General features: G+C 39.3%; 1 protein-coding gene across 1 annotated transcript in view; it reads right to left on the reverse strand.

Annotated features, from left to right (window-relative positions):
- PIG-S (phosphatidylinositol glycan anchor biosynthesis class S) overlaps positions 1-16,730 on the reverse strand; it is a 57,206-nt gene that overhangs the window by 18,499 nt on the left and 21,977 nt on the right. The window contains exons 5-7 of the mRNA XM_071662636.1: positions 15,998-16,094; positions 11,764-11,940; positions 2,645-2,756 (exon numbers count right to left, since the gene is read on the reverse strand). Coding sequence (XP_071518737.1) covers positions 2,645-2,756; positions 11,764-11,940; positions 15,998-16,094 — 386 coding nt within the window. The remainder of the gene's footprint in view (positions 1-2,644; positions 2,757-11,763; positions 11,941-15,997; positions 16,095-16,730) is intronic.

A 16,730-nucleotide genomic window follows, 5' to 3' on the forward strand; every position in this document is an offset into this window, starting at 1 on the left:
CAATTCTATTATTCCATCAATCAACACTTTTGCTACAGCTGCTATAATTGCTACATACGTCCTTAGCACCTTTTCCTTTGAATAAAGGAGCAAAAATAGCTTTCAGCCAATCCTCAGGCACATCTTTTTTAAGGTTCAAGTCACAGACAAAAGTACACATCAAGGCCAGGCCTTACTTGAAATATAGAGGATTAATTACATATCAGGTGCATTTATTCTATCACACATTCTCCCCCATACTTCAACATTTCAGCTGTAATCCTATCCACTCCTTTCCTACCTTCAACCTCATTATTGCCCTCTTTATCTCCCTTCTTGCCTCAGGCCTCTGCACCTGTGTCCTTTTACCTTCCATCCTCCATACCCATGCATATAACAACCACTGCCTCACCTTTTCCCATATTCAGCAGTTCTTCAAAATATTATTTTCATCTTCCTTTCACTTCTTCCTTTTGATTTAGCAGCTCCGTTCTTACTTCTCACATTAATATTTCCACTCTTACATCCATATCTTTCCTTTTTCACCTCCTTCCAATCAATGTCTTATTCCCCTTAAAATTTTCACTCAATTTTCTTTTAAAGTCTTCATCTAATCTTCCTTTGCTTTCCTCTATTAGCCTCTCAACATTCCACTTACACATCTTACATTCTTCCCTCTGCCTTTGCTGGACTTCTACCAGTACATTCCTTTTGAGAAATCTACCATATACCTTTTTCTTCTCTTCCACAGCATTTCTAATTTCATCCATCCATCATACACGTCCACTTTTATTCTAATATCTTACAACCTTGTATCCAACTACAAAAAACTAAAATCTTTATCAATCTTTCTCTAGATATTTGAAACATATTACACATGACAGCTTGAGAATGGCTGTGAGCAGATGTAGCCTTTCTTCGTATGTTCATGGTGTTACCCTTGCTAACGTGGAAAATGGTGATTCAAGTGTGAAAAAATTACACACCTCAGTCACACATGACTGCATCCCTAAATTTACTGTGCTGCCTTATAAACTTCCCATCACTTTTCTTTCATTCTCCTCCTTGCATTCTTTCATCTTCCCTCTTTCCAACCCTTTTCTCTCTCCATTCTTCCTTATGCCATACTTCCACTTCTCCCTAACCCTCATCCCCTTAAGGACTGCAAAATTGCCAGAATCTCCAAAGAATCCTCTTACAATTCTAGCATCCAGCAGAACCTTTCTCAATCTTTCAACAACTGCCACATAATCAATCAAACCCTTTTATTCTTCTCTTCCATCATTCTTGTCCATGTGCATATGTGAATCATCTTTTGCTAAAAAAAAAGGTGTTTCCATGTAATAACTCCCTCTCAGCATAGACATCCACAAGATATCTTTCATTATCATATACTCCAGGCACTCCTCATTTTCCAACTAACTTACCAGTTTCATCACATCCCACCTTTGCATTCATTTCACCCATTACAACCATCTTCCTCTCCTTCTCAAGCTCAGCTCATCAATACAGTTATTCAAATTTCTTCAAAAACACTTCATTTTATCCTAACCTCACACACTCTTCAGATTCACAAGCACATACACATACCCATGCATACTTCATATAAAAATTCCAATCTTCCCTTTCATCTGCACTATTCTTGAACTATTCCATCCATGCTCTGTAACATCCTCCAAATTCTTGGTAATAGCTCAGCTGCATATCCTCCTTTTTCTCTTCCCTGATAATGTTCATTCATTCCAATCCATACCATTCCTCCTTCCATGCCCTCCCAGAACTTGCATTCATCACTTCCATTTTTCTACTCCATACACCATGCCCAAGGATGTGAGTTTCATCAATCCCAAGCACATCCAAACTAAAACTTTTAGATTTTCCCACAAGCTACCTCCATTTACTCTTGCCAGTATTCCCATTAACATTTTTGAGCCATCACCCTCAACTGCTCATCTCTTATGCTCTTTGGCATAACTGGTGGACTAAAGTGCCATTTCTTAGCCTTTAGTGCCTTAACCTGGACAGACCACAGGCAGTGGGGACAGTGTTTTCCAGAGGCAAACATATACATATTATAAACAATATAAGCAATATAAGTTCTAAATAAACTATAATTTTACAGATAATAACAACTAAAAAATATTAAGAACAAATACTACATTTCTACAACACTGAGAATATATACATATGCACATATGCTTGACACTGTTATAAGTACACAAACACACGCACACACTATTCAAAACTGAGTTTACAGAAATCATATTCATTACAATATGCAATATGAGTAAAAAATTCTTTAATGTTTACAATACCTCAGTGCCTCTTTTTTACTCTAAAAAATTTTCTCAATTAGCAAACCTGATTTCTGCAACACCACTTTTAAACAGTCCATACATATTTCTTCTGAATTCTCCACTACTAACTTTCTCAAAAGTTTCTGAAATCTACACTACTAACTTTCTCAAAAGTTTCTGAATTCTCCACTACTAACTTTCTCAAAAGTTTCTGAATTCTACGCTACTAACTTTCTCAAAAGTTTCTTATACTGTACCATACGAATAAGCATAACCAGATAATCAGGATTTAATCTGTCTTTGGGAAATACATGAACAAGAATGTGCCTGAAACTTTATTTTACAACATAGTTCAAGATTATGCTTACCTATTGGTTTGAAGTGGTGTGCCATCTACATTGTGGATGTGCAGAGGTAATTGTTTCTCCCGTGGAATATATATGACAAAGTGCAATGATGGTCGAGTCCACACAAACGATCCTGTAAGAAAAGGTTAATTAAAGAACCATCCGAAAAAAACATACATCATTATAAAACTATATCTTTTCAAATCACTTCATTAGTAGCACAGGACACAAATACTCTATATATGCAACCATGACAATGGCCACAAGTAATTTTCTATTTTGCCCCATCAAAAGTAAGACAAGTATGCATCCTTCATTGTGAAAATGACACAAGTTATACAGCTTGCAGAGTTAGTAACAGAAAATACCAACACAGAGAATCATCTACCAAAACATATGCGCCAATATGCATAGTGGTGCAGGAGGAAGCTACTAAAGGATAATATGTCCCTTAGTACATGGAAAGAAAGCTTCTTATGCAGCAAAGTTCTCTATAAAATACCACTGTCCTTCCATGTAACTGAAGGTAAATACAAAAGGTGGCAATTCTCTTAACCAGCTAAATATCCATTCTAGACCATGTTAAAGGAAAAGTACAGACTCCAGAGTGAGGGAACCCCATTACCATTGTTTGGTAACCCAGCAATGCTAACAGTAGTGGAGAGTCTGAAAGAGACCTTGTTTTAAACAGTGATAAACAGGGCCATGGTACAGAGGCCAAGCACTACAGAAAAGTATTGAGCTTGTGGCAGCGCTTTAGTCCACTGGTGGCAGTCTCTGTAAACCTTTAAAGTTGTCAACCCACATCATGGGCTTTCAACCTATGGTGTCAGTGACACTAAAACAACCTCTTTGGAGTAGAGACATTCAAACTAGTGTTTGTTAGTATGCTGGTATCACCCACAGTAATGGAGTAATGGGGTAAGCTTATGACTGCCCTCTCACCTGTCTACTTTGCAACAAGATGTTTGCAGATCATAGAGTACTTGATCCACTAAAGATCAGCACACACCAACCTCTCCCATCACGAAGTGACAAAGAAGACTGTGAAACTGAAGGCAAGGTGAACCAATAAATAACTGGAACTTTTAACATCAATAAATGTCACCTGTTACAAGTATAAAACCCAACAAAAAACTTGATTATGAATTGATGGGCCATAAGATAAAGGACACCTTCAGTTTGAAGGATCTAAGGGTCTCTGTCTCTAACAACTTCATATTCTCTCGACAATATAATGAAGCTGCCAAGAAAGCAAATAGGATGTTAGGATTTATGAACATAAACTTTACATATAAAAGCAAGGAAGTGACATTGCCACTACATCCAAGTCTAATTGGACCACACCTTAAATATGCAGTGCAATTTTGGGCTCCCACTTACGCAAAGATATTCTTAAATTGGAAGCAGCGAAGAGGGGAGAAACTAAATTGATTCCTTCCTTGTGTAACAAGCCATATGAGGAGAGACATCAAGAATTAAGCATATTCTCCTGAGCAAGAGGTATCTTCGAGGCAAATTAACAGAATCTTTTAAAATACTTAAAGGATTCAACAACAGTGATATTGAAAATTTCTTTAAAGTAGTGCCAGCATTATGAATGACAGGATATGTACTAAAGCTTACACGTCACCGAATTCATCTGGACGGTATGAAAAACTTATTTCTCAATGACATCTGTGATGCATGGAATAAGCTCCCAGAAAATACTGTCCACAGAAACAACCTGGACATCTTCAAAGTTAGGCTTGATAAGCTCTTGTCACTCTTTGGTACTGAACTATCAATGAATCGGTCATAACATAGTGATATATCATGCTACCTTCTCAACCACCGATCTCTCCCTGGCCATGCCGTAGTAACATATTAACTCTGATTATTCCATGTCACCTGCTCTGTGAGACTGTTAAAATTATTGTACCACTCTTCAACATCAGGAATAATATAAGCATGGTATGTCGAAAGATTGGAATTCAAGTTCATCCTTATTACTGTCTTTATAACAAAAAGTGAAGGACTGCATATTTTTGGTGATGAAATGCATGACATACTCATGTTCATTCTACCTTATGACCTTCCTACAGAGATTTTCCTTCAGACATATTAATCCTGCATGGTATTTTCTTTCTACTTGTTTTCTGTCTAATGTGTTCCATGAGGGATTGGATGGTGGGGAGAGAGCCTTTGCTTTGCTATCCTTTTCTTCTACTGCTTTTAAGGGGACTTTTTTTTCTTTTTTAAGTAAAGTAAGACAACCTCGCTTGGACTTTGGGTCTGTGGAGTCTGTATATCAATGCAACTCTATGTAATTCGAAGTTTCCTTTTAAACATTTCTAAAATAGTTCCATTTATGTCGCAGAAGACAGCGACAAAGTAAAATAAATAAAATAAACAAAAATTCTTATGGTCATATCATTTTGCTTTGTTGCTGTCTCCTGCATTAGCGAGGTAGCTCAAGGAAACAGATGAAAGAATGGCCCAACCCACCCACATACATATGTATATACATACACATCCACACACGCAAATATACATACCTATACATCTCAATGTATACATATATATACACACACAGACATATACATATATACACATGTACATAATTCATACTATATGCCTTTATTCATTCCCATCGCCACCCCGCCACACATGAAATAACAACCCCCTCCCCCCGCATGTGTGCGAGGTAGCGCTAGGAAAAGACAACAAAGGCCACATTCGTTCACACTCAGTCTCTAGCTGTCATGTATAATGCACTGAAACCACAGCTCCCTTTCCACATCCAGGCCCCACACAACTTTCCATGGTTTACCCCAGACACTTCACACGCCCTGGTTCAATCCATTGACAGCACATCGACCCCGGTATACCACATTGTTCCAATTCACTCTATTCCTTGCACGCCTTTCACCCTCCTGCATGTTCAGGCCCCAATCACTCAAAATCTTTTTCACTCCATCTTTCCACCTCCAATTTGGTCTCCCACTTCTCATTCCCTCCACCTCTGACACATATACCCTCTTAGTCAATCTTTCCTCACTCATTCTCTCCATGTGACCAAACCATTTCAAAACACCCTCTTCTGCTCTCTCAACTACACTCTATTTATCACCACACATCTCTCTTACCCTATTATTACTTACTCGATCAAGCCACCTCACAGCACACATTGTCCTCAAACATCTCATTTCCAGCACATTCACTCTCCTCCGCACAACTCTATCTATAGCTCACGCCTCGCAACGATATAACATTGTTGGAACCACTATTCCTTCAAACATACCCATTTTTGCTTTCCGAGATAATGTGCTTGACTTCCTCACATTTTTCAACGCTCCCAGAACTTTCGCCCCCTCCCCCACCCTATGATTCACTTCTGCTTCCATGGTTCCATCCGCTGCCAAATCCACTCCCAGATATCTAAAATGCTTCACTTCCTCCAGTTTTTCTCCATTCAAACTGACCTCCCAACTGACATGACCCTCAACCCTACTGTACCTAATAACCTTGCTCTTATTCACATTTACTCTTAACTTTCTTCTTTCACACACTTTACCAAACTCAGTCACCAGCTTCTGCAGTTTCTCACACGAATCAGCCACCAGCGCTGTATCATCAGCGAACGACAACTGACTCACTTCCCAAGCTCTCTCATCTACAACAAACTGCATACTTGCCCCTCTTTCCAAAACTCTTGCATTCACCTCCCTAACAACCCCATCCATAAACAAATTAAACAACCATGGACACATCACACATCCCTGCAACAAACCAACATTCACTGAGAACTAATCACTTTCCTCTCTTCCTACTCGTACACAAGCCTTACATCCTCGATAAAAACTTTCCACTGCTTCTAATAACTTGCCCCCCCACACCGTATATTCCTAATACCTTCCACAGAGCATCTCTATCAACTCTATCATATGCCTTCTCCAGATCCATAAATGCTACATACAAATTCATTTGCTTTTCTAAGTATTTCTAACATACATTCTTCAAAGCAAACACCTGATCCACACACCCTCTACCACTTCTGAAACCACACTGCTCTTCCCCAATCTGATGCTCTTTACATGCCTTCACCCTCTCAATCAATACCCTCCCATATAATTTACCAGGAATACTCAACAAACTTATACCTCTGTAATTTGAGCACTCACTTTTATCCCCTTTGCTTTTGTACAATGGCACTATGCAAGCATTACGCCAATCCTCAGGCACCTCACCATGAGTCATACATACATTAAATAACCTCACCAACAAGTCAACAATACAGTCACCCTCTTTTTTCATAAATTCCACCGCAATACCATCCAAACCTGCTGCCTTGCCGGCTTTCATCTTCCGCAAAGCTTTTACTACCTCTTCTCGGTTTATCAAATCATTCTCCCTAACCCTCTCACTTTGCACACCACCTCGATCAAAACACCCTATATCTGCCACTCTATCATCAAACACATTTAACAAACCTCCAAAATACTCACTCCATCTCTTTCTCACATCACCACTACTTGTTATCACCTCCCAATTAGCCCCCTTCACTGAAGTTCCCATTTGTTCCCTTGTCTTACGCACTTTATTTACCTCCTTCCAAAACATCTTTTTATTCTCCCTAAAATTTAATGATACTCTCTCACCCCAACTCTTATTTGCCCTCTTTTTCACCTCTTGCACCTTTCTCTTGACCTCCTGCCTCTTTCTTTTATACATTTCCCACTCATCTGCATTATTTCCCTGCAAAAATCATCCAAATGCCTCTCTCTCCTCTTTCACTAATAATCTTACTTCTTCATCCCACCACTCACTACCATTTCTAATCTGCCCACCTCCCACGCTTCTCATGCCACAAGCATCTTTTGCACAAGCCATCACTGCTTCCCTAAATACATCCTATTTCTCCCCCACTCCCCTTACCTCCTTTGTTCTCACCTTTTTCCATTCTGTACTCAGTCCCTCCTGGTACCAAAAACCTCTACAAATCTTCACCTTTGCCTCCACAAGATAATAATCAGACATCCCTCCAGTTGCACCTCTCAGCACATTAACATCCAAAAGTCTCTCTCTCGTGCGCCTATCAATTAACACGTAATCCAATAATGCTCTCTGGCCATCTTTCCTATTTACATGCGTATATTTATGTATATCTCTTTTTTTAAGCCAGGTATTCCCAATCACCAGTCCTTTTTCAGCACATAAATCTACAAGCTCTTCACCATTTTCATTTACAACACTGAACACCCCATGTACACCAATTATTCCCTAAACTGCCACATTACTCACCTTAGCATTCAAATCACCCATCACTATAACCCGGTCTCGTACATCAAAACTACTTACACACTCACTCAGCTGCTACCAAAACACTTGCCTCTCATGATCTTTCTTCTCATGCCCAGGTGCATATGCACCAATAATCACATATCTCTCTCCATCCACTTTCAGTTTTACCCATATCAATGTAGAGTTAACTTTCTTACACTCTATCACATACTCCCATCACTCCTGTTTCAGGAGTAGTGCTACTCCTTCCCATGTTCTTGTCCTCTCACTAACCCCTGACTTTACTCCCAAGACATTCCCAAACCACTCTTCCCCTTTACCCTTGAGCTTCGTTTCACTCAGAGCCAAAACATCCAGGTTCCTTTCCTCAAACATACTACCTATCACTCCTTTTTTCTCATCTTGGTTACATCCACACACATTTAGACACTCCAATGTCTTGAGAGTAAAGTCAGGGGTTAGTGAGAGGATAAAAGCTAGGGAAGGAGAAGCACTACTCCTGAAACAGGAGTGGTGGAAGTATGTGACAGAGTGCAAGAAAGCAAACTCTAGATTGATATGGGTAAAACTGAAATTGGATGGAGAGAGATGGGTGGTTATTGGTGCATATGCACCTGGGCATGAGAAGAAAGATCATGAGAGACAAGTGTTTTGGGAGCAGATGAGTGAGTGTGTTAGTAGTTTTGATGCACGAGACCGGGTTATAGTGAAGGGTGATTTGAATGCAAAGGTGAGTAATGAGGCAGTTCAGGGAATAATTGGTGTACATAGGGTGTTCAGTGTTGTAAATGGAAATGGTGAAGATCTTGGAGATTTATGTGCTGAAAAAGGACTGGTGATTGGGAATATCTGGTATAAAAAGAGAGATAAACATAAGTATATGTATGTAAGTAGGAGAGATGGCCAGAGAGCATTATTGGATTATGTGTTAATTGATAGGCACACGAAAGAGAGACTTTTGGATGTTAATGTGCTGAGAGGAGCAACTGGAGGGATGTCTGATCATCATCTTGTGGAGGCGAAGGTGAAGACTTGTAGGTTTTCAGAAAAGAAGAGAGAATGTTGGGGTGAAGAGAGTGGTGAGAGTAAGTGAGCTTAGGAAGGAGACTTGTGTGAGGAAGTACCAAGAGAGACTGAGTACAGAATGGAAAAAGGTGAGACAAAGGACGTAAGGGGATTGGGGGAGGAATGGGATGTATTTAGGGAAGCAGTGATGGCTTGCGCAAAAGATGCTTGTGGCATGAGAAGCATGGGAGGTGGGCAGATTAGAAAGGGTAGTGAGTGGTGGGATGAAGAAGTAAGATTATTAGTGAAAGAGAAGAGAGAGGCATTTGGACGATTTTTGCAGGGAAATAATGCAAATGAGTGGGAGATGTATAAAAGAAAGAGGCAGGAGGTCAAGAGAAAGATGCAAGAGGTGAAAAAGAGGGCAAATGAGAGTTGGGGTGAGAGAGTATCATTAAATTTTAGGGAGAATAAAAAGATGTTTTGGAAGGAGGTAAATAAAGTGCATAAGACAAGGGAACAAATGGGAACATCAGTGAAGGGGCCTAATGGGGAGGTGATAACAAGTAGTGGTGATGTGAGAAAGAGATGGAGTGAGTATTTTGGAGGTTTGTTGAATGTGTTTGATGATAGAATGGCAGATATAGGGTGTTCTGGTCTAGGTGGTGTGCAAATGAGAGGGTTAGGGAGAATGATTTGGTAAACAAAGAGGTAGTAAAAGCTGTGCGGAAGATGAAAGCCAGCAAGGCAGCAGTTTTGGATGGTATTGCAGTAGAATTTATTAAAAAAGGGGGTGATTGTACTGTTGACTTGTTGGTAAGGTTATTCAATGTATGTACAAATCATGGTGAGGTGACTGAGGATTGGTGGAATGTTTGCATACAGCCATTGTACAAAAGCAAAGGGGATAAAAGTGAGTGCTCAAATTACAGAGGTATACGTTTGTTGAGTATTCTTGGGAAATCATATGGGATGGTAATGATTGAGAGGGTGAAAGCATGTACAGAGCATCACATTGGGGAAGAGCAGTGTGGTTTCAGAAGTGGTAGAGGATGTGTGGATCAGGTGTTTGCATTGAAGAATGTATGTGAGAAATACTTAGAGAAGCAAATAGATTTCTATGTAGCATTTATGGATCTGGAGAAGGCATATGATAGGAGTTGATAGAGATGCTCTGTGGAAGGTATTAGGAATATATGGTGTGGGAGGCAAGTTGTTAGGAGCAGTGAAAAGTTATTATCGAGGATGCAAGGCATGTGTATGTGTAGGAAGAGAGGAAAGTGATTGGTTCTCAGTGAATGTCGGTTTGCGGCAGGGGTGCATTATGTCTCAATGGTTGTTTAATTTGTTTACGGACGGGGTTGTTAGGGAGGTGAATGCAAGAGTTTTGGAAAGAGGGGCAAGTATGCAGTCTGTTGTGGATGAGAGAGCTTGGGAATTGAGTCAGCTGTTGTTTGCTGATGATACAGCACTGGTGGCTTATTCGGGTGAGAAACTGCAGAAGCTGGTGATACAGTTTGGTAAAGTGTGTGAAAGAAGAAAGCTGAGAGTAAATGTGAATAAGCGCAAGGTTATTAGGTACAGTAAAGCTGAGGGACAAGTCAACTGGGAGGTAAGTTTGAATCGAGAAAAACTGGAGGAAGTGAAGTGTTTCAGATATCTGGGAGTGGATTTGGCAGCAGATGGAACCATGGAAGCAGAAGTGAGTCACAGGGTGGGGGAGGGGGCGAAAGTTCTGGGAGCGTTGAAAAATGTCCTGCTTATGATCATTAAAGGTGTTACATAAATGATATAAATATGCCACTACCTACCTCTCTGTTATGCTGTAAATGTTAATGAATATTCTACCATTCTTGTTGCTGCTGCTCAACTAAATATCAAGAACAGACAGCAGCATATAAATCTAAGAAATAGTATGATAGTAGAAAATGATCCAGAGGTGAAGCCCTATGAGTATAAAACTCTCTCCCCATAAGTAATCAAATCTTTAAGCAAACAGATAAAGAGATAGATCAAAATAGACAAATAGATAGATAGATAGAAAGACAGACACAGAAAGACAGAGATTTAGAAAGATACACAGAGAGACAAGACAGATACCTGTGGACTGATACAAAGAATGTAGGGCAGAACAAAGTAATGTTGAAGTGAGAGACATGCAAGCTACAAATGATGGATATACCCTGTGCGTGGGGAGGCTGTTCATTCATAATTCAGAAGATGGAACAGGAGATGCACTTGATGGATGAAATGTTAAAGGGGCTTGGGTTATAGGATCAATAGATACATCAAATGGATAAAGACTGACTGTTATGGTACCTCCTCCTTTCCTTGAACACCAAAGCTGAAAAATATTCTTCCTTCTTTGGTCTTTCCCACTTCCTATAACCTTTCTAGCTTTAGAGTCAGGTCTACAAACACCTACAGAGCCAGTTTACTTGCTTCTTACATTTCTCCCTTAACCTTCTTTTCACCCAAGATGGGTTTGATTGGGGTAAATTTTGATCATGCCAAGTCGGTGAACTTGAAAAAAATAATCAAAAAGGTAAATGGAAGAGTGGAAGAGAGTTTGAAACACTTAAGGTACATCAGGAGAAAGCAAAAAGAGGACTGGCTTGAGGGGTCCAGCAATAAACCTTCCAAGGGGATGTGATCAATATGCGAAAAGGAGGGTTGATGATTACATGAAAAGTGAAGGAGGAAGGATGGTAGTTTAAGGCCATCATTCTTTGGAAATGACAGGAAATACAACACAGCAAGTCTTCAGCTGTGGACCTAAAACAAAGAAAAATGGCCATTCTGAATGTTGAAAAGAAATTTGTAGGATTAATTGACACCAAAACTTTTCTTACCTAATTTAGCCTCAATAGCATTGATAGTGAGAGGCAACTGATCCTGTGGTAGTGCATAATGTTGGTGGGCTGCTGACCACTGTGGAGACACATTAAGGCCAGTCATATATAAAACTTGGGATCTCACAGTCAGCTTAGCTACATTCTCCAGCTGCTTCACAAATGGATTCAGGTAATCTGTGAAATTTATATCAATAAAAGAATAATGAATACTTCTTAACATATTCTGAAAAAATGATTCTAATTAATCCTAAAATGATTCTAATTAATCCTTTTGACAAAATACATTTATGAAACCTACATAAGTTCAAAAAAAACTAAAAAATAAAAACTATTCAATGTGGCAAAGAAGGGTGGAGCTAGCTTTTACAGCCACACTGAAAATACATTAAGAACATAAGCATAAGCTCCTTTACCCAACATGAGTACATAGTCACTTATGCCACACAACTCCTATGCATTAAGTTACCCTAACCCTTTTATCTTGGATAATCAAAAAAGAATGATTCAGAAGAGCTACAGAGTGCACAGCAGCACTTGTTGCCCCAGTATTTTTTTGCTGTACCATCTTAACCATGCAGTCCCTCCAATAAGCTTAGTGACTGGAAAAGAAAAGCATGTGGCACACCTCAAGGCCCAATGTGTTGACTCATCGCCTTCCTGGCCCTGACCAGCAGTGCTGTGACATACTCCTACAGGTGAATCAGGTACCTCAGCAGCCTTAGCATCAATGAAGCAAACCCACGTGCAAACCTGACTCTTAAAGGAAGAAAGGTTGTACGAAGAGCGAAAGACCAAAGAAGGAAGTGAATTCCAGAGTAGCTGTTTAAAGGAAGATGGTATCATAACTGTGAACCCTTAAATAGCCAGTCTTTTAGGGTAACTGTGGGAAGCAACAGCCAAATGCATGTTACAGGTACAAACCATGGGGTGGGGAAACAAGCAGACATACCATGAGAACAATTGCCAAAATAATATCAACAGAACTGAGAGAGAGCGCAGCAATATCACAGTGTATGGAAAGGGAAGGTTGAGGAGACGGAAAGGGAAGGTTGAAGAGAAGCAATATTAGGATACTAGGTGACACTAGTGGTATGGAAGGATTTTGATTCCACTTGTTAACATATGGGTCAAGGATGAACCATCCAAGATATGTGAGAATTCCATTCTTGGAAGAATAAATCCCATGTACATAAGAAATAGCTGCTCACAAGAAAAATAATTACAGCACCTACGCAACAATCCCAGCTTTTGGGAAGCAGACTTTGTAAAGTTGATTATATGGGGTTTCCAAGACAGAGTTGAGGATATGGCTGTCCCCAACATGTTTATGTTATCACAGGGTTAATCATGGTTTTTTGACACTGAACAGAACGAAACAAATGATGATTAGAAAGAGATAGAGGAAGAAATTGCATTTTAGCACAATCAAATTGTACAAGGTTACTGTTTGAGGACAATATGTGGTGTTAGGTGGTTTGATCGAGTGAGTAATGAAAGGGTAAGAGAGATGTGTGGAATTAAAACGAGTGTGGTTGAAAAAGCAGATTTCCCGTGGACTCTTGGGAATGTATGTATATGTGCATGCATGGGCGTTTATGTGTATATATGTGTATGAGTGGATGGGCCATTCTTCATCTGTTTCCTAACACTACCTCACTGATGCAGAAAACAGTGACTTAAGAATAATGAATAAATATAAATATGTATATCATCTTATTATAATGGATGTAGCATGCATACCTGTCACGATCTACCTATATATCTATTCATGTCACCAAAACCCACTGGAAGTCTTAGGGGGTTCTGGGGGTTGGAGGTGTCCCAACCCCCTACACCAACTTATGAAACCCCCTTCCTCCAGGTATATAGGCCAAAGGGACATCTGTTCTCCACAGATGGTCCTTACTCTCCCTGCCTTTCTGGCAGGTAGACATGAAGTCTATACAAATCTTAGTATGTTGTTTTTATGTATTTTTTTAGTTTGGCAGTGCAAAAATCATGTATTATTCTGCATGGTATTTTGATGGTCATTGACTAGCTATCTATTCATCTACGTATATCTCTGATGCCTTCTCCCTCCAGGAACTCCAATCAAGGGGATGAATATGGCAAAAATGTTTGTCTGTGTTTAAACCTGTCCTTACATGCTTCCCTTGTATACATCATTTCACGCGTTTTTCCATAATTTCTCTCCCTCTTCCACTCTATTCAACCATGTCACACCTCTCACACCAACACATTTTAACGTATTACCATACACTCTTCTTGTAAACTATGTTCCGCATTCTTTCCACATATCCAAACCACCTAAAAGTACTATATTTCACCCACTCTACCACTTCACAATTCATTCCCCATGCATTCCTTGCCATACAAAATCTCTCATTGGTAATAATACATCCCTTCAGTACTTACTTCATTCCACCTAGTCATTCTACATGCTTCTCTCATATATCTCATTTCCACAGACTGGATTCTTGACCTCCACATCCACTGTCCATGTTTTGGTTGCATAGGTCAGGGTTGGGAGGATTATGCTGTCCTTTAATCCTTCCTTCACTTCCATACTCACACCTCTACCTCTCACTATTCTATTAAGAGATCCAGTAAATCTTATACCCTGTACTAGTCTCTCCATTATCCCTCTTTCCATATCACCAAACTTACCTAGCTCCCAAGTACTTAAATTCTGTCCCTTCTTCCAGTCTTTCTCCCCCCATATCTTAAAGACGGTATAGTATACTTTTTTCTTTCACTCTACAGGGCTCTGCAAAACTTATACTTTCACCATGTTTCCTTTCAAACGCCATTACATTTACCTTCACAACTACACTTACCCATATCATAAATTATACTTACAACCTTCTGCAACTCTTCACTCTCAACAAACAATGCAGTATCATCTGTAAACAGGCTTGTCACTAACCATCATATCTCACCTCCACACTCCACCTCCACACCCCTTTTCCTTAGTTGTAATTTCATCTCTCTTATCACTCCATTCATATATACGTTAAAAAGACAGTGACATCACACAGCCCTTTCTTGCACCCATATGGATACTGATACTTTTGATCAACTCCCTATCCACTCTTACACATGTATTTACTTCTCTATAAAAGTTTTTCACACCATTGAAAAGTTTTCCCCTACCCTATATATCCTTTACACTTCCCATAAAACATTCCACTCAGTTCTGTCATACACTTCCTCCAGATCCATAAAAGTTGCATACAGCCTCTTACCTCTTGCTAAATACTTTTCCATGTTTATTCTCACTGCAAAAACTGTGATCCACACATCTCCACCTTTTCTAAAACACCCTTGCTCCTCACTTATTCTGTATTCAATTTCTTCCATTACTCTACCAATCAACATTCTTACATACATACACTTTTCTTGGTATACTCAAAAGACTCATTCCCCAATAATTGCTACATACATTCTTAGCACCTTCTTTGTTTGAATAAATGAACAATAATAGCCAAGTTGAAAAATATGGGCAAGGGATGTGGAAACACTGAGTTGCCAGTGTTTTTTTCATAACTTCCCATATATGCTTTACTACACCTGGGATTTTCAAATGAACCAAACCAAGTAAGTACACTCACAGTCAACTGCCAGAGGCATCCCTAACTATAAACAGTACATCAGTAGTCAGTGGGTATAAAAATCATGTTGAGAGAACTTAGTTAAAAAAAATTCCCATTGAAAAGACAAAAGCAGTACTAAGAAGCTCAGGGAGAATGAAAAATTATGAAGGGATACATGAAACTTAACTTTACTCCCAACAACATGCATACTGCAAATACACATGCCTAAACAACCTGTTGGTATGGCAGCACACACTCACTAACCCCAAAATGATGATATATGTTGGTACATACTAATGTCACAGCAAGTATAAGGTCATGTAGTCCAAAAACTGAGTAATACACTAGCATGTGATCTGCAAAAGTCACAAAGGGACCTCAAACTGTTGAGAATAAAACTATTATTAACGAGATGCAATATCCTTAAGTGCATACGAATAAGGTAAGAGCACATGACATACAAAAGTATATGGAAAGGTGGAGGGACAATTAAAGCCATGCATTACAGCAGAAAGCTGTACATATGTGCCACAACTGAAAGAAATGTGTACAAAAATCTGCAGAAACCATCTTGTCATACAATAAGAACAAGGCTTTAAAGTTGTGATTAACATTTCAAACTACAATATTGTACTTACCATCAACAGCAGCCCTAGCATCCCAGTTAATGCCGATCCTATGGGGCTCTGGCACCATTAGTGTTAAGGTTACATCATAACCAGGTTCTGTTGGTACCTGCAAGAGCCATTATTAAAATAAAATTCCAAAATCTTTTTATTCCAGGTTCAAAATCTTAAAAGAATGAAATAAAAAAAGTAATAGGTATTTTATTACCTACTTGTAATCATTTAATTGTACTATAAGGGAAGGGTGTTTTATACCTGTGGGGATCCATTTCTTGAGCATTCTCTTCCAATGCACAACTTTTAAACTCATGGTGTTGACAGTGACTCCATCCCCTTTCAGTTTATTCCATTCACCCACCACTCTTATACTAAAAAAGTATTACTTTACGTCTTTTTCAACAATTTCTTGCTTAATTTCAAATCATGTCCTCTGGTTGTCCTACCCCTACATCTTTCAAAGAACTGTTCACAGTCTTCATCACCAACCAGTTTAAAAACTTACACATTGTGAGCAAGCTAAACCTCACTCTTCTCTCTTCCTAGGTGGAAAATTTTGAGGCTTGAAGCCTTCCTTATACATCATCTCCCATAATTCTGGTGTCATCTTTGTTGTTCTCCTCTAGACTATCTCCATTACATCTGCACTTCTTTAGGTACAAAGACCAAACTTGAGAAGCATCTTCAAGCTTCGGCCTTGTGTGATGTAAAAAGCTTGTTGAGTATTTTCTCATCCATAAACTTGAAA

The sequence above is a fragment of the Panulirus ornatus genome, chromosome 6, assembly GCF_036320965.1.
Source record: "Panulirus ornatus isolate Po-2019 chromosome 6, ASM3632096v1, whole genome shotgun sequence".
Classification (NCBI taxonomy): Eukaryota; Metazoa; Arthropoda; class Malacostraca; order Decapoda; family Palinuridae; genus Panulirus; species Panulirus ornatus.